We start from the raw sequence: 25,329 nt of genomic DNA on the forward strand, positions 1-25,329 counted from the left end.
CTAAAAAGCAGAACAATAACTGGCTTGCATGCTTTAGAAGTCACAAATAACATTTTTGAATGGTTTGGATCATAATAGCTGTATTCATTACCCCCTACAGATTGGCTCCCATAATCAAAACAATTTCTCTATATGTTGTGTGACTTACAGCGTGCTTATAATTCCAGTGAGATCCTTGTAGATAGTATTTAATCAGCCATATGGCACAATGTGTGTAAATTCCTCAAGTGTATGACTATATGGCAACTCTGTTCAATTCAGCATCTTGCTCTGAAGATACAACACAATGAAATAAGTAAAAAAAATTATAAGGCTTTAATGTACAAAACAAAGGATCAGTGGCTCTCTGTTGTAATTTCAAAATCACCATCCTTAAAAGCAGTGTACAATGACAAAGTAACAAGGATTAGGAATTAAGTCCTAAGGAACCTTCTCTTAAATCCTTACTTCTTGCTTTTGCAGCTGGGCAAGCACAGGGGATTGTGGCCTCTCTCATCAAAGCACTTTCCTGTAGCAAACCCTATAGGTTGGAGATTTTCTGGTTTAATCCCTGATGGCAACTCAGCCCCAGCTGTTCCATCCCTTCCCCCCAGTGGGATGGGGCTGGGAGAATTGGAAGGGTAAAAGTGATACAACTCATGGGTTGAAATAAAGATAGTTCAATAGGTAAAGCAAAGCCCTACACACAGGCAAAGCAAAACAAGGAATTAATTCACCACTTCCAATGGGCAGGCAAGTGTTCAGCCATCCCTAGGAAAGGAGGGCTCCAGCAGGCGTGACTTAGGAAGCCACTCTGAAAGTCCCCACTTCCTCCTTCTGCCCCAGCTTTATACCAGGAATATGATGGCATGTGGTCTGGGATATCCTTTGGGTCAGCTGTTCTAGCTGCGTCCTCTCCCACCTCCTTGTTGCACTGGTGGGCTGGGGTGAGGAGCAGAAAAGCCCTTGACTCTCTAAGGGCTGCTCAGAAGTAACGAAAACATTCTAGTTATCCACACCGTTTCCAGCACAAATCCAAAACACAGCCCCATACCAACTACCGTGGAGAAAATTAACTCTATCCCAGCCACAACCAGAACAGAGATGCTCAGTAAAAAGATCTTGCCCTGGATCCACCTTATCCGTGCAGGAACAGCCGGCAGAGCAGGGACGCACCTTGGGCAGAGCCACACGGAGACCACCAAGCCAAACGGACCGGTGTCCCATTCGGCACCGACCCTCCGCGGGGTATTGTTCTCGGTGTCCAGCCACTTCAGCCGGAGGCTGCTGCCCTCGGGTGAGCCCCGGCACCTGTGCCCTTGCCTGGGCAAACCGGGGCTGCGGCCGCGGACCCCACCGGGGAGCATCCCCTGCGGTGAGCGGGGACACGGTCCGGCCGTGCCGGGCCGAGGCACCGCCCCAGTCCGGGGCCGGCCCGGGGGCACCTGCGGCGGGGACAAAGCGGGTACGGGCGGGGCGGGGCGAGCAGGGACCCTCCCGGTCCCGCCCCGCGGCTCCGCCCGCCCCGGCCCGGCCGCGCCCGCCGGCAGCGAGGGAGGGAAGCGAAGAGGCACCAGCCCGCGGCTCGGCTCGGCTGGGTTTGGCTCGGCTCGGACCATGTCGCCATGTCGGAAGTGAGGAAGTTCACGAAGCGGCTCAGCAAGCCGGGCACGGCGGCCGAGCTGCGGCAGAGCGTGTCCGAGGCGGTGCGCAGCTCCTTCGTGCTGGTGAGCGCGGGCACAGCCCGGGCGGGGCCCCGCGTCCCGCTCGGCGCCCGGGGAAGGGGCAGAGCTGGGCAGGGGATGCGCCGATCGCGGGGAGAGGAAGAGGAAGGGGCTGGGCAGGGGCCGGAGAAGGGGCAGAGCTGGGTCGGCGCTGGGCAGAGCGGGGGATGCTCAGGGCGCGGCGGGGCAGGGTTTGGGAAGCGCTATGCGAGAGATGGGCGGGCGCGGCTGGGCAAGGCAGGGGATGGGGAAGGGATCCCTCTTTGGGATCCTCTCCGTGTGTTTGTGCCGTGCCATCCCACCTGCCGTCACCGCGCCCCTCAGCACCGCTCAAAGCTGAGAGGAGCGTAGGGAAGCGGCACTTTATCCACCTGGTGTGAGTTAGTGTCTGGGTGGTGCGAACAAGAATTAACGGGAATCTGTCGGTGCAGGGCACTGAGCAAACAGGTAACAGAGCCCACCTTCCACGGGGTGCAGGCAGCGTGAAACTGGCACATAGATAGGGCAAGACTGAAGGGCACGGCCTGGCAAGGTGAGATTGAGGCACGGGCATTGGCGTAAGCCGGGAGCCCGCAATATCCCGGGAATCGCGCTCAAATGTCTGGGGGGAACGTCACGTGCGTTTTCCGATGGGTTTCATCCCCGCATGTGGGATGCTGCAGCAGGTTGTCTTTGTTGTGCTCACAGCTGTGCAAACGTTAGCGCTGTGCCCTGGGAGGATGCTGGGGTCAGCTCACAGCTTCCCAGGGCTTTGTTGGATGGATTGCACTGGTGTTCATTGAATTACTCCAGCATGTAATCAACTTTGACCTTGACACTGATGGAAGGAAGGTTAGTCAATGGAATATGCAGAAAGTGCAGTACAAGTTCAGGGAATAATTCCTATTAGTTCTCTACTATTAGATTAAATGGCTAATGCTGTTAAACAAATTGAGGGGTTTGAACAATCTTTTAAAAACAGAGTTTTCTTGAAAATTTACTGATTTCTAAAACTGTAAAAAAGCCATGATGATAATCCACTCTGACTTCCTAGTGCTAGTTTTGCTTCCAATATGTGATTGTTCAGGGATCCTTATGGGCTTACATGTGATTTGCTTTCCCTCTTTCATCAACAATACACACAGACAAATGTTTTGTACAAGCTGATGGAACCTCTGATTAAAAATGAAATTGTGTGTATAGGACCAGAAGAGCTTTGTTATCCTACAGGCAGATGGTTACTTGGCACCTGTACCAGGAAGCTCAGGGAGGGAAGGGGTGAGTGAGAGTGTCAGAAAGGGAAGGGATGGGTGGGACTGCAGATGAAGATAAATAAAATCTTGACAGGAACCCGAAGAAGCTGTCAGAGTTCAGCATCCATCAGCATCCAGTCTCTTTCTAGTGTTTCATTGCCCACACTGCCCCTGCCAACTTCTCTGTCTTTCTGGCAAGCAAATCCCCAGAGCTGCTGTGCTGCCTGGTGTGTTGGCAGCCGAGTGCCAAAGGAGGATGAGGGCAGGTGTCTCTGATCCCTAGGTCTTGGCAGACTTTCCTGCTTTTGGCAGTTCAATAGCAATGGATAAATCCCAGCACTTCTGCATCACTAGGAAGAGCCATAAGACACTGCAGTGATCAAGGAGTGGGGACGGAGCTGGCACAAGGTTATAGGACTGTCTCAGATGGTGTTTTTGCCACCCTCAGTAATTAAGGTTAAGGTTCATGCTTTTCAGGTTATTCCAAGAAAAAGGTGGTTCCTCTCCATCTGTTATTAGTGCATTATCCTTTGATGAAGGGATGCCTGTGCACTGGTGTGCTGGCTGTTGGGAGGGTGCAGAGAGGATTCCAGGAAATGATGGTGGAGAGAGGGGGAGACTGAAAGCTTGTAGTTTCTGATCCTGATCCCAAGGTGAGGCTCATTCTTGGTGCTGATGGTGCACATCCCCTACCCATCTGCATCCTCCTTGCCATGGGCAGTGTGGGGGAGATCGAAGGGCCCAGCATGAGGAGTGTGCCAGCAGGCTGTGGTCCCAGCTGTGCCTCACCCTGAGGCAGTGCTGAGCTCACCAATGGCCCATGGATATGTGGGGAGCAGGGGCTGGTGCTTGGTGACTGGATGGAGCAGACTGGCACCATGTGGTGCTGTGTGTCCCACGAGCTGGGACTTTCTGAAGCAGACTGGAGTTGCACTAGAGACTTTGCCTGGCAGGATCCCATTCCCTTCCTGCAGCCTGGACACAGCAGGTCAATAAAAAGTCAATAAAAGCGTGTGAGTAGTTTAATGCTCTTCAGGCCCTGGGGGACACCCTGCCTGTCCCTCTGTAATCCTGTCAGGTGCCTTGTCTGTCTGCTTGCCTTGGGACAATCTAGCTGAAAGCATGGGGATCTGTGGTGGTGAGCATGGATGAGATGAAGGAATGGGGAGCAGAGCTAATGCTGCAGGTTCCAGAGCACACACCTTCATCCACAGGAGGAGTGGGCACTATAGGGCTCTTTCAGTGTGTTGGTTGAGCTCAACACTTTGGGCATTCAGGGCACTCCTCGAGACAAGGAACCGTCTGGAGTAAGAAGACATTTGTAGTCAGTGAATGAAATACTCATAAATGAAAACATCTCAGTGAAGAAAGCTTTTAACATCATGGAAGTGGTCAGCCTATAGAGAGCCACAATTTGTGCATTAAAGGAGATGCATCTCCAGCCAGGAGCGCCGTGCTCCTGCATGGCCAGCCTGAGCCAGAGTGATGTCTGCAACACTGCGTTTCCAAAAGTGCTGCCCTGCAGGTGCAGTGAAGCCTGTGTCATCTTATTTCTGTTCCTGGTTTTCCATTTATGACTCTCTAGTGCAAGGAGAGTATTTATGCTTCTCTTTGGTTTGCAGAGCTGGACTGAAGTTGGTGGGAGTTTGGTTGTTGACTTTGGCAGGGCTTTGCTCCTTTGTGCTTGTGAAAGGGAAATGTTGGATATGGTGGTGGCTGGACATCAGCAGTGAGGGGAGGTTGTCCCTTTCCAAGGTGTCCTGGAGTACCTGTGTTCACCCATTGCCCTTTGGACCAGCTGCTAGGATGCAGTTAGAGTTGTTCCTGCCATGGTCTAAACGGAGCTGTAACCTGGAGCTGTAGTAGTGAAAGTAACAGGCTGTGTTGGGGAGCTGGGAAGCACTTTGGGCCCTGTGGGATGGATGGGGAAGGATGAAGTACAGTTCACTTTGGGCTCTGCTGCTGTTTCCAGTGTCCCAGCTGTCATTCTGGCCTTGCATCACATTCACAGACAGGCTGTGGAGGGGAGGTCTGGGCTCGGAAGAAAGAGTTCAGTGGGAATCCCTTGAAAGCAGACACAGCCCTGCAGAGCAGCATCAGGAGTGCCTGGGGTGCTGCAGGCAGGCGGGGTGTGTGGGAACCCGGGTTCTCTCTGTGCAGTTTCTGCCCAAAGCTGCAGGGCAGATTGTATCAATTTCAGCTTTGAATGCTCCCTGATGTGCGCTACTGATTACAACTGGGGATGGAGTTTTGGCAGACTAATTGACAAACAAGGTCACTGTTTAAACAAACAAATTTAGTGAAAGCATTAGTTGGCAGGTGGGATAAATGACTTGCTAGAAGATAAAGGAAAATTTTAGGATTAGGTTAAAGAAAGGAGCAGTCGAAGCCCGAGTGTGATAACTTAAACCATTCTTAACCAAGAGGTGACCTGCAACTTAAACTTTGGGGCACCAACAGTACAATACTGTGTTAGAAGTGCAACTTCAGAGCTGAAGTGCTGATGATACCTGGGAGAGGCACCTGGGCTAGAGCTCAAAGAGAGCAGCCAGGACCTTTGCCAGTGGAGGGACATGGGTGATTTTGGCTCAGACCTTCAATGCAATCTCCCTCCTCCCATGCTCTCCACACTGAGGATGTTGCTGAGTAATAATGGGAAAGCTGAGCAGCAGGGCAGGGGAACCCTGCTCCAAGTCACTGGCTGATGTGGGACCTGAGCAGTCACAGAGCTCAGACACTTGCCAGCAGGATGCACATGTGTGCTCAGGTGTGTGGTCCTCATTCTGATGGAGGTGCCTCTGCACCTCTCCTTCGCTCCATGAAGTGCAGTGGGGCATCATAGAGTTGAGCTGTTCAAGAGCACATGTGTGTGAATGAGATCTCAGGTGTTGTGGCACTGACAGGACAATAGCAAAGGCTCTTCTTTCTGCCTCAGGATCAGATCAGCTGCACGTGGTCACTTGCTTCTGTGTGGTTGTAAGGCCAAAACTGAGACAGAGTCTCCCTGTGCCTCCCCTCTCTCTTTGGGAGTGATGTTCAGCAGTGGCTCAGCTCCTGCAAGGAGAGAGCTGTGTCTCAAGCCAGTTGCAAGTTTTCCAGAGGTGTCATCTTCTGTGTCGTGACAGAGAAATAAAATGTGTGGGAGACACGAGATCAGAGCAGCAAGCACTTGACAAAACTCAGATGATGCATTTTCCCACAGTGCTGCCAAACCTACTCATCTGGTGGCAATTTTAAGTCTCGCACAATTACTCTGATTTTCTTTAGATCAGTTCTATACAGATTAACTAAAGATGCATTTACTGCTTTACCATAGAAATTTACAAAGGGTGCAGAGCCAGAGTATCTTATCTGAGAAGGAGCAGCTGCAAAGGATTTGCCCACACTGAGTGTCAGCCAGCCCAGTGGAGCATCTCCAGGCACCCCAGGGCACAGCTTGGTGGCACCCAGGCACACTCAGCTCTTGGCCACACCTCTGCCAGCACGGGAACTCCCAGCAATTGCAGTGTGGGAGAACCTCTGCTTGCAAACAACTGCATCGATCCTTGCCATCCAGAGGTATCCAAGGCGAGTGTCTGCTCTCTGTGTTATGTGGAGCTGTGGGATGTGCTCCCTGAAACCTCACCGTGAGACGGTGGGCAGCGTGCCAGGAGGAGATGGGTTTTGTTTGATCCTGGCTGGGCTGGGTTCATATGGGTGGCTCAGTTTCAGTCAGTTATAAAAAGGAGATAAAAAGCGCCCTAATAGTGATACTAAGAAGGTTTTGACTGGAGGCAAAAAGGCATTTTGTTCTTTCTGTGTTTTTTTTTTTTTTTTCAGCTTAAACTATATTATTAGCGCCTCAATTTATGCTCATGCAGAGGAAATCAGCTTTCTGCATACAGCCCTCTTTTAATAAGCTAAATTCACTTTGATCAATGTGAAGCCTGTTTATATGCAGCGTTTGTAGTGATCTTGGCACTCAAGAGAGACACGGAATATATGCATGTTTCCCCCGGGGGTTGTCAACATGCTGTGTTTGCACAATTTACATAGAGAAGGAGACATATATGAGCCATGGGAGGAAACTCTGCCCCTGTGTAAGTGGGTGGGAGCTTTGCAGTTGGTTCAGCCAGGGCAGGATTTGCCTACTGTGGCCGGGTGCCTCCAGAGCCGGCCACCACAGCTCGCTGGGGTGGCTTCTGTGGAAGTGTTTGCGGAGAGAACGTTGTTCACAGGGGCTTATTCAAGAAAATGCTTAAACGCATTCTTGGAATTAATCACATGCTTTCCTGACTTGGGGCTCGTGTGCTGTGAGGGGCTGGATTTAGCCCAGTGCTGGCTGAGTGCCGTGGCATGGCCCTGGGCAACGTGTGCCAGGGAAGTGGCCGGGTTTGCTCCTGCCTGAGCTCACACCGCTTGTGGCGTGGATGAGGGGCATGGGTTGGTGGAGAAGAGCAAGACTCCAAGTGACCTCTGCAGGTATCTGTGGCCAAATCTCTGGCATATCTCCTACTGATACCCAGTCCAGAAGAGATGGGGCAATCCCTTGCTCCCCATGAATGCCTGTGTGCTGAGGAATGGCTGCCAGAGGATGAGCTCCAGTCAGTGTATCCATTTCTCGAGGCTTTTGGAGTTGATGACAAGCTTTTGATGGGCACTAAATCTTACCCTTCCTCAGTCATCATTTAAATGTGTGTGTCCTCCCACCCATTATAGGAAAAGCACTAGGAGAAGAACAAAGCATCCAGGCCTTACGTGTGTGTACCTCTTATTGCATTTTGTTAGCTGAGGTTTTAGCACTTGCTGGGCTAGGCAGAGAGTGGTTTGTTGTGTGCCAAGGACAGTATCATAAAAATGCAGGTGTCCCTGCATTGACAGCATCTGCCCCGACCCACCATTGTCAATGCAGTGAAATGCCTGGAACAGATGGTTGGTGGTGGTGCCTGCAGCTAATGCCAGCAATGCAGTGGGGATTTGGTGCACTCAGAATCCAGTGAGGGGGATGGCTCCTGGGCTTTGTTTCAGCCTCTTCTGGTATCTGGAGATATTTGCAGATATCTCCCCCAAGGACCACGAGCATTTGAACCAGGACTGCCTGCTGTAGTGTATAGTGTAGTGTCCTTTTCTATATGCAGCTGGGTGGCTCTTTCATCATTTCACTTAGCCCTTTGCATGCTGATTTATTATATCTAATGATGCGAAAATGCACAAAGCTTTTGACATTTCTGTGGCCTGAGAATGCAAGTCACGGTCACACACAGCAGCTGAACAGCAGCCAGGCATGGGGCACACGTGTGCTTCAGCATCCCCAGTTAATTGGCCTCCTCACTCCTTCTTTGTCCAAGGAAGAAAAGAGTAGTTTCATATACCTTTGTGACCATTGCTGTCATCTTAACAATGCTGGAATATGTTTCCCTGCCACCAACTCTTTCCATCTCTTTCATTCCCTTAAAAAGTACAAATCAAAGCTCTCCCTTTGCTGGCTCCTCTTTCCTTCAATACAGCCCTCACTTATCTTTACAGTTTTTCCCTGCCTCCCGCTGCTTCTCTAATGGGGTCAGGGCTGCTTCTTCCTGACCCCTTTCTCACCCCTCTCTCCTTTCTTGCTGAAATGCAGTTTCTTCTCTCCCTATTAATATCCCCTGTCACAGGGCTGTTCCTGGGGAGTGGTTGCATCTGGAAGGAGACCCTGTGTGTTTTGGTCCACAGTGCTCTCTCATCCTGCTCCTGGCTCCACGCTGGGTGACATCCCCTCTGCAGCCTGGTCCCTCTGTCCCCAGAGTGAGGACACTGCATGGGTGGGGCCAGAAAAATCTCCCCTGTGCAGTGTTAGGACCTGGTGATGTCAGAGTGCTGTACATTGCTCCGTAGCAGCCATACATGTACCTGTTTTGGCAGGAGTCAGGACCCTGGGATGTGGGCTGGATGGCAGTGTCTGTGTGAGGAGTGGGGCACATCTCCCAGAGGTCTGGAGGAAGCCACAGCTCAGGATGGCAACTGACTCCATGTCTGCCAGGGCTCTGTCAGCCTGCCAAGCCCATGGCTCTGTGGCTCAGTCCTTGGGGACATGGGGGTTAGCTGGAGCAGGGGCTCGAGGGAAGTGTTGTGCCAGCCAGAAAGGGATGGAGGGGCACGGGGACATGAGAGGCTTGGCAGGAGCTGGGTCTGTGATAGGGGCAGGTAGAAGAGAGATGGTTGGGAGAGGGAAAGGAAGTCTCCGTCTCTTGGAGGGAGGTGATAGCACTGGCTGGAGTGGGCTGAATGCCTGCAGAGCTGGTGTTCAGGGAGGCAAACCCAGCTGCCAACAGACAACCACTTTCCATGGCAGTTTGGTGCTCCAGGAAAGTTGTGCTGGACTCAGACAGGTTTTCCTCACAATTCTGCCTTTCCCTCTGTGCCTGGGGAGCCCTGAGCACTCCCTTGTCCTGTTGCATGATGCTGGAGCTTGTATGGATGTCTGTACCTGGGGAAACTTTGAGGTGTTTCTGTTGACAGCAGCATTTTGTCTATGGGTGGGTTGAAGCCTTGCAGAGCCCGTCCCTCACAGAGCCCATCCACAGCTCCTCCTGCATTTGCTGGGGAGAACAGAGTTTAACTCTGCAGCTGCTGCAGCTGTTTGCACCTGTATCCAGTGCCTGCAGCCAGAAAAGGGAGCATAGATGAGGCTGAGACAAACAACTTCCTGAGCTGCTTAAACCACCGCTGACATCTTTGGGTTTGACTGCACTGCTGGGGTGTTTGCTGTGTTGCTGAGGCAACTCAAAACTATCTTGTAACTTCCTGCTCCATTTTTCCCCAGTGTTGCTCTGTGGGCTTGAACAAGTCTCTTCACCCCGTCCCAGCTCGATGAGGAGTGTTCTGCCTCCTGGCCTTCGGGCAGCAGCTGCGCAGTTGGCTTGGCCCCATATGCAAGTGGTTTCTTAGTGAAAAACAAGAGTTTAAGACAGACAGGAAAGGGAGGGGTTCTGCTTATGTGCCATTAATTGCTTTAAGATGTTCTGAAGCTGGCTATTATGGAACTGGATGCTAAATATAAAACTGATACTACATAAATAAATGATGAAATACAAGTGACATCTGAAAAGCACTTCGGGATGTTCCAGTTAAGAATTTAAATAAATAACATGTATTATTGTCATTGTAATTACTATTTTCCTTTTTTAGCATGCCTGTGCTTACAGAATGTTTTGAGGAGTCCTATCTGGCAGAACTTCAGCTGTCCCACAGAAACCAGTACCCTTTTGCCAGATTCTATCAACACTATTATTTTTGGAGGAGAAAATCAAAGCTGTGACGTGTTTTCACATCTCATGCTCTGCGGCAGATGCTCAGCTGGATGCAGGTGCAGTTTGGCTGACGTAGAGCTGCTCTGATCCCTCCCTCTGCTCCTCGAGGAGAAGGGCTGGATGTGTGCCAGGATGTACCTGTGCAGGCAGGGACTCAGGACTTCAGGTGCTGTGCCTGGGGAGTGGAAACACTGTAGGAGTCTGTACTGAGCTGACACTGGTGTCTGTCACACAGAAGCATTCAGAGGTCCTGAGGAAGGTCAAGCACAGGGGTATAGGATACTGAAAGCTATTTCAGATACTTGTCCTAAACCACTGCCTGTGCAAGAACAGTGCTGGCTCATGCCAGAGATGGGCCTTGCCCCCAGCTACCAACAGTGCTTTTCTGCTGACTCTGCACTTGTTCAAGGCATCATTTTTCAGAGGTGATGTGTGAAGATGAAGTGCAAGTGGGCTGGAGTGGCAGCACTGCCTTCTAGGCTGAACCACTCACAGTTGGGCTGTGAACTCTCACTGCTTCATTGCAATGCAACTGCTTTCTGTTTCCTTTGCTTAAGTGATTATGCAAGAATCTCAAGCTTTCAGGAAAAAAACAGTGTTATTGGCCCTTGTGGCTGCAGAACTCAGCTTCAAAATGGGATCTGCTAAAGGCTGTGAAGTGTGGTGTCCACTTCTGAGTAAATGGAAGGGAAATGAAAAGTCATTTGTTGATTATCCTGACTTCCTGTAATTTCTAAGCCAATCTGAAGACACTTCAAGGGCTGAATTTCTTTTATTTGCTAGGCCTAATAATGACAGGTAAATATTTGCCTGTCTACACTGACATCAACTTTTTGACTGTTCATTCAAGCCTTCTCCAAGTTGATGTCTCACACTGATGCTGCACCACTCTCAGAGACAGTGCTGATAACTGCAGGCACTTTGTCGCTAGAGAACTGGGCATTACTCTGAAAAAGGAGACATCCAGGTTGCCAGAACCCAGTCTGCCATTTGCAGTGCTAAAATGAGGTTCTGCTGCCACCCAGGACCATCGGTGCAGGAGGGGAGAGGTGTGGGTTGGTTTGCACAGAACTTGAGTGGGGTGGAGGGAAGCATAGGAGAGGGGGCTGGCTTTTGCTCTGTGCTTTCAGATGGAAAGAGTGAGTCATTTCCACTGCAAGTGTTTTCTTGCAGGGTGCCAGGACTGTGCACCCATCCTCCCCTTCCCTGCCACATGGCTTTTTATTTCTCTTAGAGCTCCTGTCAGACACAGCCTATCTCCATGTAGTACAGAGCAGGGAAAGAGTGGGGTACAGCAGCCTTGTGCTGCTGGCGCTGCATTTAGAGCTGGAGTGTGGCACAGACTGGCACATAACTCCTATATGAAGATGGGAGCATGGGGACTCTCACCCAGACCCCTGTCTCATGAGATCCTTGGAAATTATGCATTTGCAGCTGTGTCTCCTGCTGTCCAGCTACTGGGGTTCCTCTGCCACGTGTACCCATTTCTGGGTGACAAAGAGACAAAGTGAGCCCTGAAATTTGCTTTGGGGGTGCTGTGGACCAGGCAAGGGAGAGTCTGCTTTCCTGGGCCACAGCTGGTGAAGCATTTGTTTCCAGGGTAGGATGAGTACTGCAAGGAAAGAAGGAGGTGCTGAGGTACCCTGCTGAAGGCATCACCTAACAACTGCTGGGGAGCCCACACTACCTGAGGGAGGATCTGTTTGCTGCAGGGTGGGGAGAGCCTTTGGAGGCTTGGCATGCCACTAATCTGCTCCTGTCTTTTGGTCCAGCCTGTGCAAGTCTGTGTCCTGCTTTGCTCTTGGTGCTCAGGGCCACAAAACATCCGTGTGCATCCACCTGCTGTGAGCATCCTTACAAGTTATTTCTGCCAACTTTGCTCTGGGATGCAGGACCTGGGTGAGCAGGGAGTGGGGTGCAGCACAGGCTGCCCTGCAGAAGGCAGTGCCCGTGGGGCAGCTGGGGCCCTGGCAGTGGCACATCAGAGCTGTCAGGAGCTGTTTCAGGGGCTGCTCACCTGCTGTCCATGGAGAGCTGTGCAGAGCATTGCTCTGAGCTATGTTGGCACCTAATCACTCCCTGTCAGGCTCCTTCTCCTCACCTCTTCCCTTCCTGATTGCCCATGGGGCTCCTCTCCTGTCTGAAGCACACACCTTCTCCACCTTGGTCTCCCTGACTCCATCTCCTGCCTCTCCCAGCTACACAGCCCCAGCCTTCACACAAGTCTTGCTTCCCATGATGTGGCCCCTGCACAGCTTCATCCCCAGGTGAGCAAAACCCACATTCCCTATCCCACCCACCCCTGTACCACCTTGGACCAGCTCCTGACATCCTTCTATCTTCCTGCTTCCCCTGCTCCTCCTCCTTCTAGTGAGATTTCCCTCCCTTTCCATTTCACAAGATGCTTCGTGTGTTTGCATGCCCACCTTACAGCCCGTCCCTCTTCTCTGTCCCAGGTGCAGATGCTTCCCCTGTGGTCTCTCAGTGTTTTGGTGTCTTCAGCACAGCCAGGATTCCTCTTGGGACTTTCCTCTTGTCTATTTAACCTTCCTTTTCTCTGGCCAGTGTAAAAATAGTTTTGGCCTGCTCATACCCAGCTTTATCAACTATTTTTCATCCTTGTGGTTTTACCGTATCCCATCTCTGCGCATCTGCCACATCCAGCCGCGTGCTGGGTTTGCAGCAGGCTCATGGGCACAAGCTCCCCATCACCTGCTGAGAGCTGCCTCATTGCCTCCCTGCTGATTTCTTCCCAAAATGTGGCTTTGCTGAGAAGCCCACAAACCTCTTGGCAGCAGCAAGGCTGTGTCGTGTTGCGACTGCTGCCATATGTGCTGACTCACACTGTCTCCCTGCTTGCCCTTCCTCCCCTGATGTCTGTTTCCATCTCTTCCCTTTCTCCTGTGCTTTTGAATGCAAACTTTTTGGGCACAGACTTTATTCTGGCTTTGCACAGGGTGGTTCCAGGTGCTGGATGGCCAAACCCGGGTTTTACCACTTTTCGTTGTTCTTTCTTATGCCCAGGATCCTGGAATGATGAATTATCCATGACTCTCAGATTTTGTAGATGAAGCTCCATAGCCTTCCTGCAAGCTTGAGTGAGAGTGTGGAAATGGGATCGGATGGCAGTGCAGTGGAGGTGGAAAAAGTGAACAGTCACAAATTTGAAATTAAAAAAAAAAAGAAAACTCTGAAAGACCACACAATTTGAGTTTGCCCTGACCTGATCTCTAAATCCCTGGCTGTGGGAGAGCTTTTCTATGGATAGAAATTGCTCAGTTCCACATGCCCATACAGTTTGCCAAGTGAATTTGCTCAGTTCCCAGGCATCCCTTTAATTTTCCCATGTACTGTAAGGTTTCATGAGCAAAATAAGAAAATAGGGAGTTCTCTCTCCTGTTTTTGAGGTATCCTCACATCTCCAGATTGCATATTGCAGTGGGAAGTGATCCCTCTGCCCAGGGCTGTTTCCTGTCTCAGAAGTGATGTGACTGTTATAAGTGTGTCCAAAGGGTAGTTGTATGCTTCCATTTCCCCGCCCTCTTTAGCTTTTAATTCCCCATATTGACTTTTCCTCTTGTTTTCTGTTGTATTTCACCTAATTGGCCCTTTAGGATTTGTTTTAAAATTTGGGCTTTGCCTGGCTTTCCATGTCAGTGCACTACAGGTTTGCAACAGGTGAGGCAGCAAATAGGTTGTAGAATGGTCGCTAAAATTTGGGGAACAATTGGGCACTCTGAGATATATATATATGTATTTATGTGTACATTTAGATGTATGTGTGGCCTGTGCTATTTCCTCTTCTCTCTTCAACTACTCTAAAGAACCAGCACTGTTAATATTCATCTCAGTTGTCTGTCTTGCTGCTTTGGAGTGGATGTACACACTGGTTAGGGCTTCATTTCTGAGGTTGTGAGAAAACACCACGTGTCGGGTGCTGCCGAACCCGCAAGTTTTTCAGTGGGAGGCAGGAGGAAGCATTGCAGGGCTGTGTGAGTGTTTGTGCTGGCTGTTAGTGCCATGAGAAGTGAAAGTCGAGCCTGGTGCAGCTCTTGGGCTGGGCTTCCTCTGTGCAACAGATAACGTGTGCTGGCAGCCACCGCAGGGCTTGTGTCATTGCAAAGTGACCATCAAACCAGTTACAGTGGAGCCAAACCAGCTGGCTTTGCCATTTTCCTCTCTGGATATTGCTTAAAATGAGAGACAGACTGAAAGGACTGAAAATACAAAAGCTTTCTCATAGTTTTCCTTTGGCTGCTGTTTTAAAAAAAATCTTTCTTTCACTCTCTGAATGTTCACATCACCTGGGTTATACCTGTTGTAATTCTGGGAGAAAAGGACCTCAGAAAAACATTAATCATATAACAAAGTGGCATGTTTGTATGGTATTCAAATGCAGAACACTAGAAGACAGGTGGCTACTGTTTTTCAGGCACTAAAAGTTTAAAATAGAAATGTTATTTCCGATACTTCCCCGCATGAACATCCCCAGCTGTCATCATGAGCCTTTGTTTATAAAGCAGATATGAGGAATTTTATAGGCTTTGCGAATGGATACAGAAAGGTGACAATTCAGTCTGACTTCTGAAGTTTCCCCCTCTTTGTTAATGGGTAATTCCCTCTTTGCTGAACTTTTCCTTTGCTCTCTCTCTCTGGTCGTTTCTGTCCGGAGGGTTTTGGGATCGGGCTGTCAGAGGGCAGGGCACTGAGGACAAGGACCTCACTGGGGGTTTCCCTTGTGCCAGGCTCTTTGTGCTCGTGCTTGACCAAAGGCAGAGCCTTGCGTTGGTGTTTGTGGGCATGTTTCTGTTGAAGTAATTTCATTGAATTTCCTGTTAAAATGCCAGCCAAGTTGCTTGTGGTGGAGAGTCAATACTCCAATAGACAGGCTGTTGTTCTGCCTGTGCTGTTGTCCAAGTGCAGCCTTGTGACCCAGCATGGATGGGGTCTCCAGCACAGCAGATGATCCTCTTCCTTGTGCTCCACATGGCCCCTGTTGGTGTGTTGGGCTCAAACCAGTGGTTTTTTAAAGAGAGGCTTATGTGGGAAGGTGCACTACTCTCCTGCTATCCTTGTTTAAAATCATGTTTATGTTTTACATGAGGTATTTCCCATGGGTCTTGCTTTTTATCCCAGCACAGTGGGCTGTGATGCTTTGGGCTGGAGCTGCTGCTGAGTGTGCTCGGGTGTTGCATCCACAGGAACCACAGGAGAGAGCAGCTCACTCCAACCTGCCAGTGCTGCTGTTCCACAGGAGGTCAGAGGAGCCTGAGGAGCATCACAGTGCCTGCCCTGGGTGAATATCTGCTGTGTGTGTGCCAGAGAGCACAGGATGCCTTTGACAGTGCTGCACGGTTTCTCCTGCAGAAATGGATTGATTTTGTTGCTGGACTGGCAGCAGTTTCTTTGTACTTCGGTATTGGCTTCCCCTGTGGAGGATTTTGTGGTTTCTAAGACTCTAATTACTTTAGTGTAATAGTTTTTCCTCTGCTTTCATAATGACTTTGGTGGGTGCCATCTGCTGTTGTGACAGCACTGGGCAGCTCAGTCTGAGTCCGGGATGTTAGGAGGTGTGTGCTTCAACCAAGCTCTTCAGGAAAACTACTTTGAAATCTGATTTTCAGCATTTAATGCTTTAACTCCAGCCCCGCTGGGCCAAAAGGCAAAAAATATTTGGGATGGCTCCCTCCTTACTCCACATGTCTGTTTGCAGGGACAGGAGCATACCTGACCCTGCTGGGCAAGCCTGCACAGTTCAGGATGGATGGAGGAGTTTGTTTCCTTATTAGCAGGCAGGACACTGGCCATGTCCTTCTGTGAGCAGCTTCTTTGCTAACAAACAGCTTGACCTGCATCTTTTGGCTTCTATTGAGAGACATTGCTGTGGTTCCTGTTGTGGCCTGTGACAGACTGGGTGGTGTGCTGGGTGTGTGACACTGAGCTGCAGGTGATAGAGGGCTGCTGTGTGCTGAGACAGGGAATCAGCACACCTTGGGTAAGGAGAGCTCTAGAGGAGAAGTGCCTGCCTGTGGGTGCTGCAGAACCCATCTGGGTGACAGTGCACAACTTTCCTGGAGCTCCTTGGGTTATGAACTGTGTGTCACAGGGCCCAGCACTGGTTTGTGGGATACAGATCACAGCACCAGCCTGCACGACACATTTTTTTCCGGTATTATTAAATTCACAAGACTGGAAGGCCTGTAGTGAGTTCTAAGGATTTTTTTTGAATCTGTGGTGGGCAGTGCTGTATGGGTTTTGGAACCTCTCATGTGAGGATGTGGGATCCTTTTCAGTCCTTATCCTTTAGTTGTCATTGAGTCCCATGAGGATGGTGGCCAGGACTTAGTCTTGCTGGTGTCAAAGCTAGAAAAAAAGTGTTATTCAAAGTCCCAGCTTTTAAAAAGGACATCTTTAGAAACACAGTCCTAGTTCCAGAACCATCTTGCAAAATAAAAAAGGACTAAAAATATTGTGTGATCAGAAGGCCTGAGTTCAGTGTTCCCAAAGCCACAGCACTGTGGAAGGTTCTTAGAGGGAATCGTATTTCCTGTTACAGCTGCTGCGGGGAGTGAGTTGAGAGGGAAGTTGATGTGAATGCTCATAGCACTGCTTTAACCCACTGATGCTGCTGAGTTTTGCCAGGATTGCTGCAGTGATCAGCAGCAAGAGAGGTAAATTTGAGAGGTCAGCAAAGCCATACACCCAGTGGATGTATGGACTCCATGGAGTCCTGCCTGGTCTTGTGGGGAAGACGAACCTTGGGGACTTCTGGCCCCAGACTTTCAAATAGATGTCCTGTTTATTTCACATCAATTTGCAAAGCTTGGCAAATTTTCAGAAGTGCATTGTGCTGTCCTGCATTAAGACCAGTGTTTCAGATGATTAACCAAATTCAATTAAGCATTTAATGAGCATGAGACTAACTGAGAGTAAATGAGTTCCTTTTCTCTGTCTACCTGTTGGGTTTTTCGGAGTCCTGTTTTTCAGATGGGCTTTTTATTTTCCTATTAAATTCCCGTGCAGCTCAGGTCTTGGATGCAGGAGGAAGAAGTGCTCTGTGTGTAGTGTGGCTGGCAGCATTTGCCACCCTGTTCCCAAATCCCCCACGGCTGAGGGAGCAGGCAGCAGTCCCTGGATGCTCTGGCAATGAGCATGGGCTCTCTGCCGACGGACCTTTGTCTTTGTCACTGGTAATCTGAGGCGTGTGAGGTTCTTTTCAGGACTGTGCAAACAGTGAAACAAAATTTTCAGAGAGCAACTAAAGGGAACTTTGTTTCAGGTATCTAAGCTAATCTATGCTGGATTTCTGTAGCATGGAAGAAAGACATTATGGATGCAAAACTGTCTGGGGCAGGAGTTTCCCCAACCAAGAGTAGAAGCTTCTTTGTGGAAGGTGAGGGTTGGTCTCTTCTCCCAGGTAACAAACAATAGGACAGGAGGAAACAGATTGAAAGTGTGCCAGGGGATGTTTAGATTTGATATGAGGAAAAATTTCTACATTGAAAGGGTGGTCAAGCATTGGAATAGGCTTCCCAGGGAAGTGGTGGAACCACCATATTTGGAAGTGTTAAAAACGTGTAGATGTGGCACCTGGGGACATGATTTAGTGGTGGACCTGGTAGGGCTGGGTTAGTGGTTGGACTTGGTGACCTTAGAGATCTTTCCCAACCTTAATGATTCTGTGACAGCCAGCAGCAGGACAGAGCAGGTGCTCAGTGGACAGCTGTGCAGAAATTGCCCTGCCTGGAGGTTCACACAGGATCCAGGCATCCTTTACACAAGTAAAACTGGCCTTAATTGTACATAGGCTCTGTGCTATGTACAGAGAGATGCTTGGATGTCACTCTGCTGCTGGGATGCAGTGCTGGGAAACACAGCTTGAAAGGTACCTGCCTTGCATTTCTGAAGTGCTGTGGGGAAAAGCTTTCATTTTGGTTTTGCTTTTTGGAATTATTAAAAGCACCAGTCATGCACCTGGGACAGAGGAATAGCCTCTGCTCAGTGGGGCTGGTCCTTTGGGTGAGAGAAGCTACAGGTGGCCTTTGCTGTTCCAGCCCAAAGGACTGTTCAGGTTTGCTGCAGACCCTGGATTTTTATTCTCTTTTTAGCACTTACCAGATATGGCAAACATGGAAAGAATTTTTTTCTACAATTCTTTGTTTGGTTTTTTTTTTGTCTGTTTGGGGTTTTTTTTGTTGTTATTGTTGTTTAAAGGTGCTGGTATATGAGAAGATATCATCATACAAAGATTTTCTGCAACATTTCAGAAAAAGATTAAAACAAGCTTAAAATATGACTATCCCCAAATAGCTCCTGCCTGGGACCATTACCCTCTCACGTGACAACTGCCTCCCCAAAGTCCCAGCACCAGCTTTGCTTCAACACAGGAGATGCTCAGTTGTCATTAAAGCAAAACCCTGGATCACATTTGCTGCAAAGGCCTTGAAGACATTCATTACTGCATCCCAGAGCCTGAGGAGCCAAAGGCACAGGACAGAAACCTCTGGCTAGAAATGGTTTTGGAAGAGCAACCTTGATTTCTTGGCTTATCTCATGTCACAGAAAATATTGAGTTGTTTGTACTCTTGGTGGTGTGGCTGTTTACTCAGTGGTGTTAGATGATGCTGAGCCTTTTATCCTCATTTTGGGCTCATTTTCTTAGGCTGCAGGTTGTGCTGCATCAGCAAGAGACCTTGTATTGGTCTTGTCTTTTGCTCTGGTCTATGTGAACAGTTCATCCCAGCAAAGCCATTCAACTGGCAGGTAAAGTTTGCTGCCCATAGGGAAGCATCCAGTGTTCCTCCTACGAGGGTGGAGAGTCCACACATGCCATTCTGCAAGGATGTCATCTCCAGAGGCACGTGGCATCATGCGCTGCTGGGAGGGGTTCAGAAACACTGTCTGTGGCAGGGTCAGGCATCAGGATTTTGGTCAAGATTCAAAACAAGGCAGAGCTGATGTGTCAGAATTCGCTTCCTGTTTTCTTGTGACCATTCTTGTACAGAGTCATGGTTTGGCTTTTGGTGCGATGTTTGATTTTTCACAGTGCAATGCTGAGGGCCTGACTCTTGCTCATGAAATCTGAAGTCAGTCAGGGCAGCTGAGATGGCACTTGCCTACTTCAGAAGTTGTGTTTTTCTTATTTTTTTAAGTTTCATTTTTTGGACTTGTAACACATACAAAATGAGTGTAGTAATGAATGTAATGGAGCTCTCCTAGTAGATTTACTTTTGACTCCTGAGATTTTGGAGAGGTTCCTTTTGCTTCCCAGAAATGTGAGTGAGAACAAAACTAGGCTCCAGTTTTTTCCAGCCTTTGGCTGTGTCTGAGGTGCGATTTATGGAGAGGGCTTTCCTGTCTTTCCAGAGCGATGCTGTTCTTCCTTCCATGGGGTGAGATTCCTGCTCTGGCAGTCGTAGCAGCAGGCCTGCTCTCATCCCGCCTGTGGCACATTTCCAGAGAGAGCACAACTCTCATCCCCTCCTCAAGCACAACCAGCTCTGAGCTGAGCAGAGCCAGCATAGGAGCCCATATATCTTCTGAGCTGCACAGATGAGCTACTCAAACATAAAGATGCTGGATCTTGCAGCTATTAAAGCTGTGGACTGTCCAGGAGGATTTCTTGCTCCATTAAGAAATTAGAGACTGTGCTGAGAGGAGAGCAGCACAGTGCTTTGTTTCTTCCCATAGCTTATTACCAGACACAAATAACTTAACCCATCATTTCCCTCCTGCAAAACACGCTCACAGGTGGTTACCTGCAGCACAGGAGTGTCAGAGTGTTGAGGTAACAGACAGTCCAGCGGTCACACAATCTGAAATCATCAGGCTAATTAAGCACGAGATGTTTGTTAGTGGTTATTTTAGATATTATGTATACGTAATTTTTTTTCATCTTCTGTTTTTCCTGCAGGAAAAAACCAAAGTGGTGGAACCCTTGGACTATGAGAACGTGATCCTTCAACGCAGAGTTCAGATCTACAGTGATCCCCTCCGGGACCTGCTGATATTCCCGATCGAAGATGTATCTGTGAGTTTGCACTGGCTGTTCCCCGTGTTTGAGGTTCACTCGTCTCCGGTCCTGTGTACCTTGGAAAACTTCCACCATTAACCACATGTTAATTTTGGCTGCAGTAGTGACACATAAAACCGAAATGACCCACTGGTGATTTAGGCCCACCACATTCATTTAAAGCAAGTGTCAAGCCCTGAAGACACAGTTTGCACTGACATCGTCTTCCCCTTTTTTGTGCAGATCTCAGTCATCGGCCGACAGAGAAGGACTGTCCAGTCGACAGTGCCAGAAGATGCTCTAAAGAAAGCTCAGAGTCTCTTTGTCAAAGAGGTAGGGGCAAAGTCCACGTGACACCTGCCTTCAGCACTTTGTCCCTTGGGCAGGATGCTCAACTGTAGCTCCTGATCTGCAGGGTTGCAGATCACTTGGTTTTTCCTTTGTGGGAAGCACTGATTGCTGGCAGGCTGGCTGCATGGGAGGGTTCTCATGGGCATCTCTTGTGCAGTGTGTCTTTCCAGTGGGTTTTGTTCACAGACAAGGTGTGTGGCTTTGCACCACCTGCCTGAGCTGCAAGGTGCAGGAGTGCAACAGGGCAAGGGGGGGGATACACAACCTCCCTGGAGCATCCAGAGTGCTGCAGGTTTGTTCTGTAAAGTGCTGCTCTCTAGGACTGCTCCCTCCAAGTGCAGTGGAACTAAATGCAAAGTGATGCCTACATTTCCGAGGGCAGAAAATTGGTGCTTTCTGGAAAAAAGTCTCTTCCCAAATCACTACTCCTTTTTTAGAGCCTCGGAGCGACATAAATATAAAATCTGTAGCTGTGTGGCAGGCCAGATGCTGTGTGATTTTTGTCTCTGTGCTGTAAAGGTTCCTTATGAAATTCTGTGTTGCAACATAAAACAAGTGAAGTGGTCTTGTTCAGACCCTTTCCATTTGTGCTTCCCTCACCCAGTGTGTAGCCCTTCTGACTTGTGCCTGGTTTTGTTTTGCCTGGTGTAGCTTTCAAAGAGCTGTATTGTTTTCCTTTCAGTGCATTAAAACCTACAGCTCTGACTGGCACGTGGTAAACTACAAGTATGAGGAATACTCAGGAGACTTTCGGATGTTGCCATGGTAAGTGTCGTGCTCCCTTGGAATACTAATGTGTGGTCACAGGGCTGGGGTTTGATAGGGTTTAGCAGAAGCAGTCTGCCCTTTTCCTGATGCCTGTCCCACAAGCAACCTCTGCTCCAGAGGTATGTCACTTTGAAGGTTAGAGAGCCAGAGGTGGTTTGTGTTATTGTGCCATTGTCACTCAGCTCTGTCAGGGAGATGCCCACAGTATTGTCAGTGTGGGTCATTGCTTCACATCCCATCCACCAGTGTATAAACACCCCCTCCACTTGGGATGAGGGTGGACTGCAGTCCAGACTCATGGCAGGGTAAATAGTGTTGGCAGTGTCTGCTCAGACCGAATCAGGAGCCTCATTGTCCCGCTGGGCTAATGTTCCCTGTGAGCTACACACGGTGTTCCCATGCTGAGCAGATTTTCCTTGTACTCTCAGTACAGAGAAGTTGCTGGACAACTTCAGTCCAGTGATGTGGTATTGCTGCTAATGCTGGCAGTGCTGGGAAGCTGTGTGCTTGGAAATGCTGGGCTGTGCCAGTGATTCCAGCTCCAGAGCTAATTGGGTTTCTCAGACAGGCACATACATCTTCGATTTCTGCTGGATTCTTATTTTCTCTGTGGTGGCGCCTGCCCTGCTCTCACTGCCCGTACTTGGGGCATGTCTGGACCCCTGTCCAGGCTGCTCCTATGCTGGCAGCTTGTTAAATGCTTTTTCTTCCTAATTGGCTGAAGTGGGTCTGTTCTGGTGGTCTCACGGGGATGTGAAGCAGCAATGGGGTAACACAGTCGATCAAATCGTGTTAAGATTTGTGAGTAATCTGCAGTCTGATCTTGCTTCTTTTTTAGCAAGATGGAAGATAAACTGGGCCTGCTGTATCTCTTTGTTGCATAAATGCAAGTCAGCAAAATGTTTGCAGAATCAGACAACTAACAAGAGAAAGCTAATTACAGACTGCTTGTGCTTAATTTCCATGAAATGCACTCAGATGTTAGCTTTCCCCAGCTGTAAGGGGCTGTAGGTCTCTTGAAATCTGTCTTTTGTGCTCTATAGTCTGCAGTGTGGCTGTTGCTTCTGGATCCAGCATCAGCTGCTGGCTCAGAGGACCCTTGTGTTCCAGTCATTAAACATGAAAATGTGTTGTGATTTCAGCAAATCCTTCAGGCCAGACAAGATTCCAAGTCATGTGTTTGAAATTGATGAAGACTTCGAAAAGGATGAGGTAAGGAGAAGTTTGGGGGTTTTTTTACATATACCACCCTAAGATCTGTTAAAAAGAAGATTTCACAAGGCAAAGGCAGGTTTCAGTTCCTAGGCATGGTTTTCTGGGGAGATGCTTAGTGCTGTGAAGATGGGATCAAAAGTGAGACAATAATTTATTTCAAAGTATAACAAGATAACTTCTGGAGCCAAGGGTCTCCTAAATTATCTGGAGGATTAACCATATTTCTCATGCTTTTTCACTTGAAACAGAGCATCAATAGAAGAGAAAAAAAGGAAGCCAAGCACTTACTGAGGAATACTCCTCATGTCCAGAACTAAAAGTAGGCAACCTGGTTTTCAATGACACTGCAGTACAGGGGTCCTCTTCTGAAAAGTTTTGTGCTTTTCCACATGACATTGCCATTCTTAATCAGTCACTTCTCCCCAACATATTCACATGTGTCAGTCCTCTGTACAGGCATTTTCTTCCTCTAGAAGTTGACATGTTTGTGCTCAGCTGGTTGCAGGGAGGATTTGCAGCCCTGGAGTTCCTCCATGGGAATGATCTGAGGGCTCTGACAATTGGGACATCTCAGACCTGATGGTTATTTTGGATGGTGCAGTGTCATGTTTGCTACAGAAATGAGGGACATAGACATTTTTCTGTCTCACGTACCGTGTGGAGCTTAATCCATAATTGTGACATTAAGAAGTTTTTGTTTACAGAGGTTTAGCCCAGATGTTTAAAGTTCACATGGCATGAAGATACTGCTGCTGAGATTCTTACAGAGGAAAAAGGACATTTCTTTGTTGCAGAGCTGAAGATTTGGAGGAGCTGTTTCATGCACATTTCTCACAATCACTGTGTATGTCTCAGCACACCTCAGGTCTGGACTAGGATGACTTCTTTATAAATGGAAATGTTTTGTCAAGTTTGGCCTTAATCTTTTTTTGGCTGTGTTGTTGGTTTGCTTTACATCATTGACTTGAGGTGTTCCCTCTTTAATAATATCTAATCTGGGCTGGAGACATTGCTGTGCACTATGTTATCAGCATGCTTCTGGGAAAGCAAAAGGACAAGAATATGCTATCAAAATTTGGAGACCTTTTTTCTTCTGGCCAGTGTCCCAAATACTCAAACAAGAGAAGTTACTGAGGTTTGTTGTAGAAGAGTATTCCAAGTGCTTTGGCAGATGTTTGGATGTTTATATCTTTTGGCATGGTCATATCTAAGGATTCTGTTACAGTTTCCTAACAGAGCATTTGCATTAGAATTGTGTAATGGAAATTCAAACAAAAGAAATCTCTTGATGAAAAAAGGTGAAGCATTATAAAGGAGAAAGCATGGGTTGTTTTACCCAGGGAAATAAAGTATCAGAGAATTTACTTTGGAAGTTCGATGTGAAAAGAGTGAAAACCTTCCCCTTGGGCTGCAGCAGGCGATATAAACCAGTCCCTTCATGGCTCATCATCAGACAGGCCAGGGCTGCCTCTGCTGTTGATTCAGTGGAAATCCTAGGGCAAGTTTTTTTCATCACTCTGTGCTCTTATTTCCCTCCCCAGTGGAGGTCACGGTTAGGTACGGATGGAGAGTCATTCTCCCTTTCTCGGACCAAGGGACAGGAGCAGATGGAAACCCCATCTGGATGTGCCACGAGCAGCCTGGTTGGGTCACTTGAAACTTTTTGTTTTGACAAATTTGAAACCAGCCAGTTCATTTCAGTTATTGGGGTTTGATGATTTTTGCCTAAATTTAAAATGGAGGAATGACAAAAGAAAATGACAAAATAAGTCCTGAGTTCTGCATTTTGCAACTTCCTAAACAGACCTTTCTGAAAATTTCCTTCTTCCCTAGGTTTTTGAAATACTGCATAAGAACCAACGTGCATTTCCTCATTGCAAAATTGCTGTGCCTATCAGCATAAATGTAATCTTTCTTTTTTAAAGGTGACCCAAACTAGCCTGTTTTGCCTCTTTATTGGAAAGAGATATCCCTGAATTTTTTTGTGATAACACTGTCTATGTAGCTGTACCTGTTACACATACATTCTTCATTTCACTGTATTGCTGTAGTTAAAGTGGTATTGCTTTTCAGGGTGGACAAATCCCTGTGCCCAGGGGGAATTTTCTGTGAGACAGAGTTCACCTGACCTCCTCTTTTTCTAATATTTTCCTGTCTTTCAGGATTCCTCATCCCTGTGCTCCCAGAAGGGTGGTGTGATAAAGCAGGGCTGGCTGCACAAAGCAAATGTAAATAGCACCATCACTGTTACCATGAAGGTGAGTTTGATTCAGTTTCTTGTGAACAAGGCATGAAGTGAAGTTCAGACCACATCTCTGAAGCTCACAGGAGCTCAGTGAGTGGGTTTGGTTTTGGATGTGCATCCATACCTCTTGTAGAGTATCCCATGGTGGACTGGAAAACCCAATCTGGCAACAGTCTTTGACCCTTCCCTGTCCAGAATGTAAGACTGATGCACTTCAGATCATGATGGGCAAGCTGAGCAAAAAGGTGAAGCGTGTTCTGGTAAAGCAGGATTGTTTTCTGAGTGAGCAACTGAGGCCCAGGAGAGGAAGGCAGCTTGAATAACTGAAACAGCTGCTCTGAAAAGGCAGCTTTCTGAATTGATGGTTTCCTTGCTGGTAGGAAATATGCAGGGAGGCCAGCTTTAAACTGAAATGACAGATCTTTGCTTTAAAAGCAGGGGTGATATCACTGCAGAGACAGAGCATTGCTGACCTAAAAGCAACAGCTGCCTTGTCTCCTGTTCTCTGCTCTGCGTAATCTGACGTGACATTGCT

General features: G+C 48.5%; 1 protein-coding gene across 7 annotated transcripts in view; it reads left to right on the forward strand.

Moving 5' to 3' along the window:
• The first annotated feature begins 1,523 nt into the window (after positions 1 to 1,523).
• Positions 1,524 to 25,329, forward strand: part of DOCK11 (dedicator of cytokinesis 11) — an 81,135-nt gene continuing 57,329 nt past the window's right edge. For 6 of the 7 annotated variants that reach the window (XM_032701996.1, XM_032701989.1, XM_032701992.1 and 3 more), the window contains exons 1-6: positions 1,557 to 1,706; positions 20,117 to 20,233; positions 20,459 to 20,548; positions 21,249 to 21,331; positions 22,477 to 22,546; positions 24,712 to 24,807. In XM_032701996.1, the coding sequence (XP_032557887.1) occupies positions 1,605 to 1,706; positions 20,117 to 20,233; positions 20,459 to 20,548; positions 21,249 to 21,331; positions 22,477 to 22,546; positions 24,712 to 24,807 (558 nt within the window). In that variant the 5' untranslated portion in view covers positions 1,557 to 1,604. Of the gene's footprint in view, positions 1,707 to 20,116; positions 20,234 to 20,458; positions 20,549 to 21,248; positions 21,332 to 22,476; positions 22,547 to 24,711; positions 24,808 to 25,329 lie in introns of all 7 variants that reach the window. The other variant, XM_032701995.1, reaches the window with a different exon arrangement.

This window comes from Chiroxiphia lanceolata, chromosome 14 (genome assembly GCF_009829145.1).
Source record: "Chiroxiphia lanceolata isolate bChiLan1 chromosome 14, bChiLan1.pri, whole genome shotgun sequence".
Classification (NCBI taxonomy): domain Eukaryota; kingdom Metazoa; phylum Chordata; class Aves; order Passeriformes; family Pipridae; genus Chiroxiphia; species Chiroxiphia lanceolata.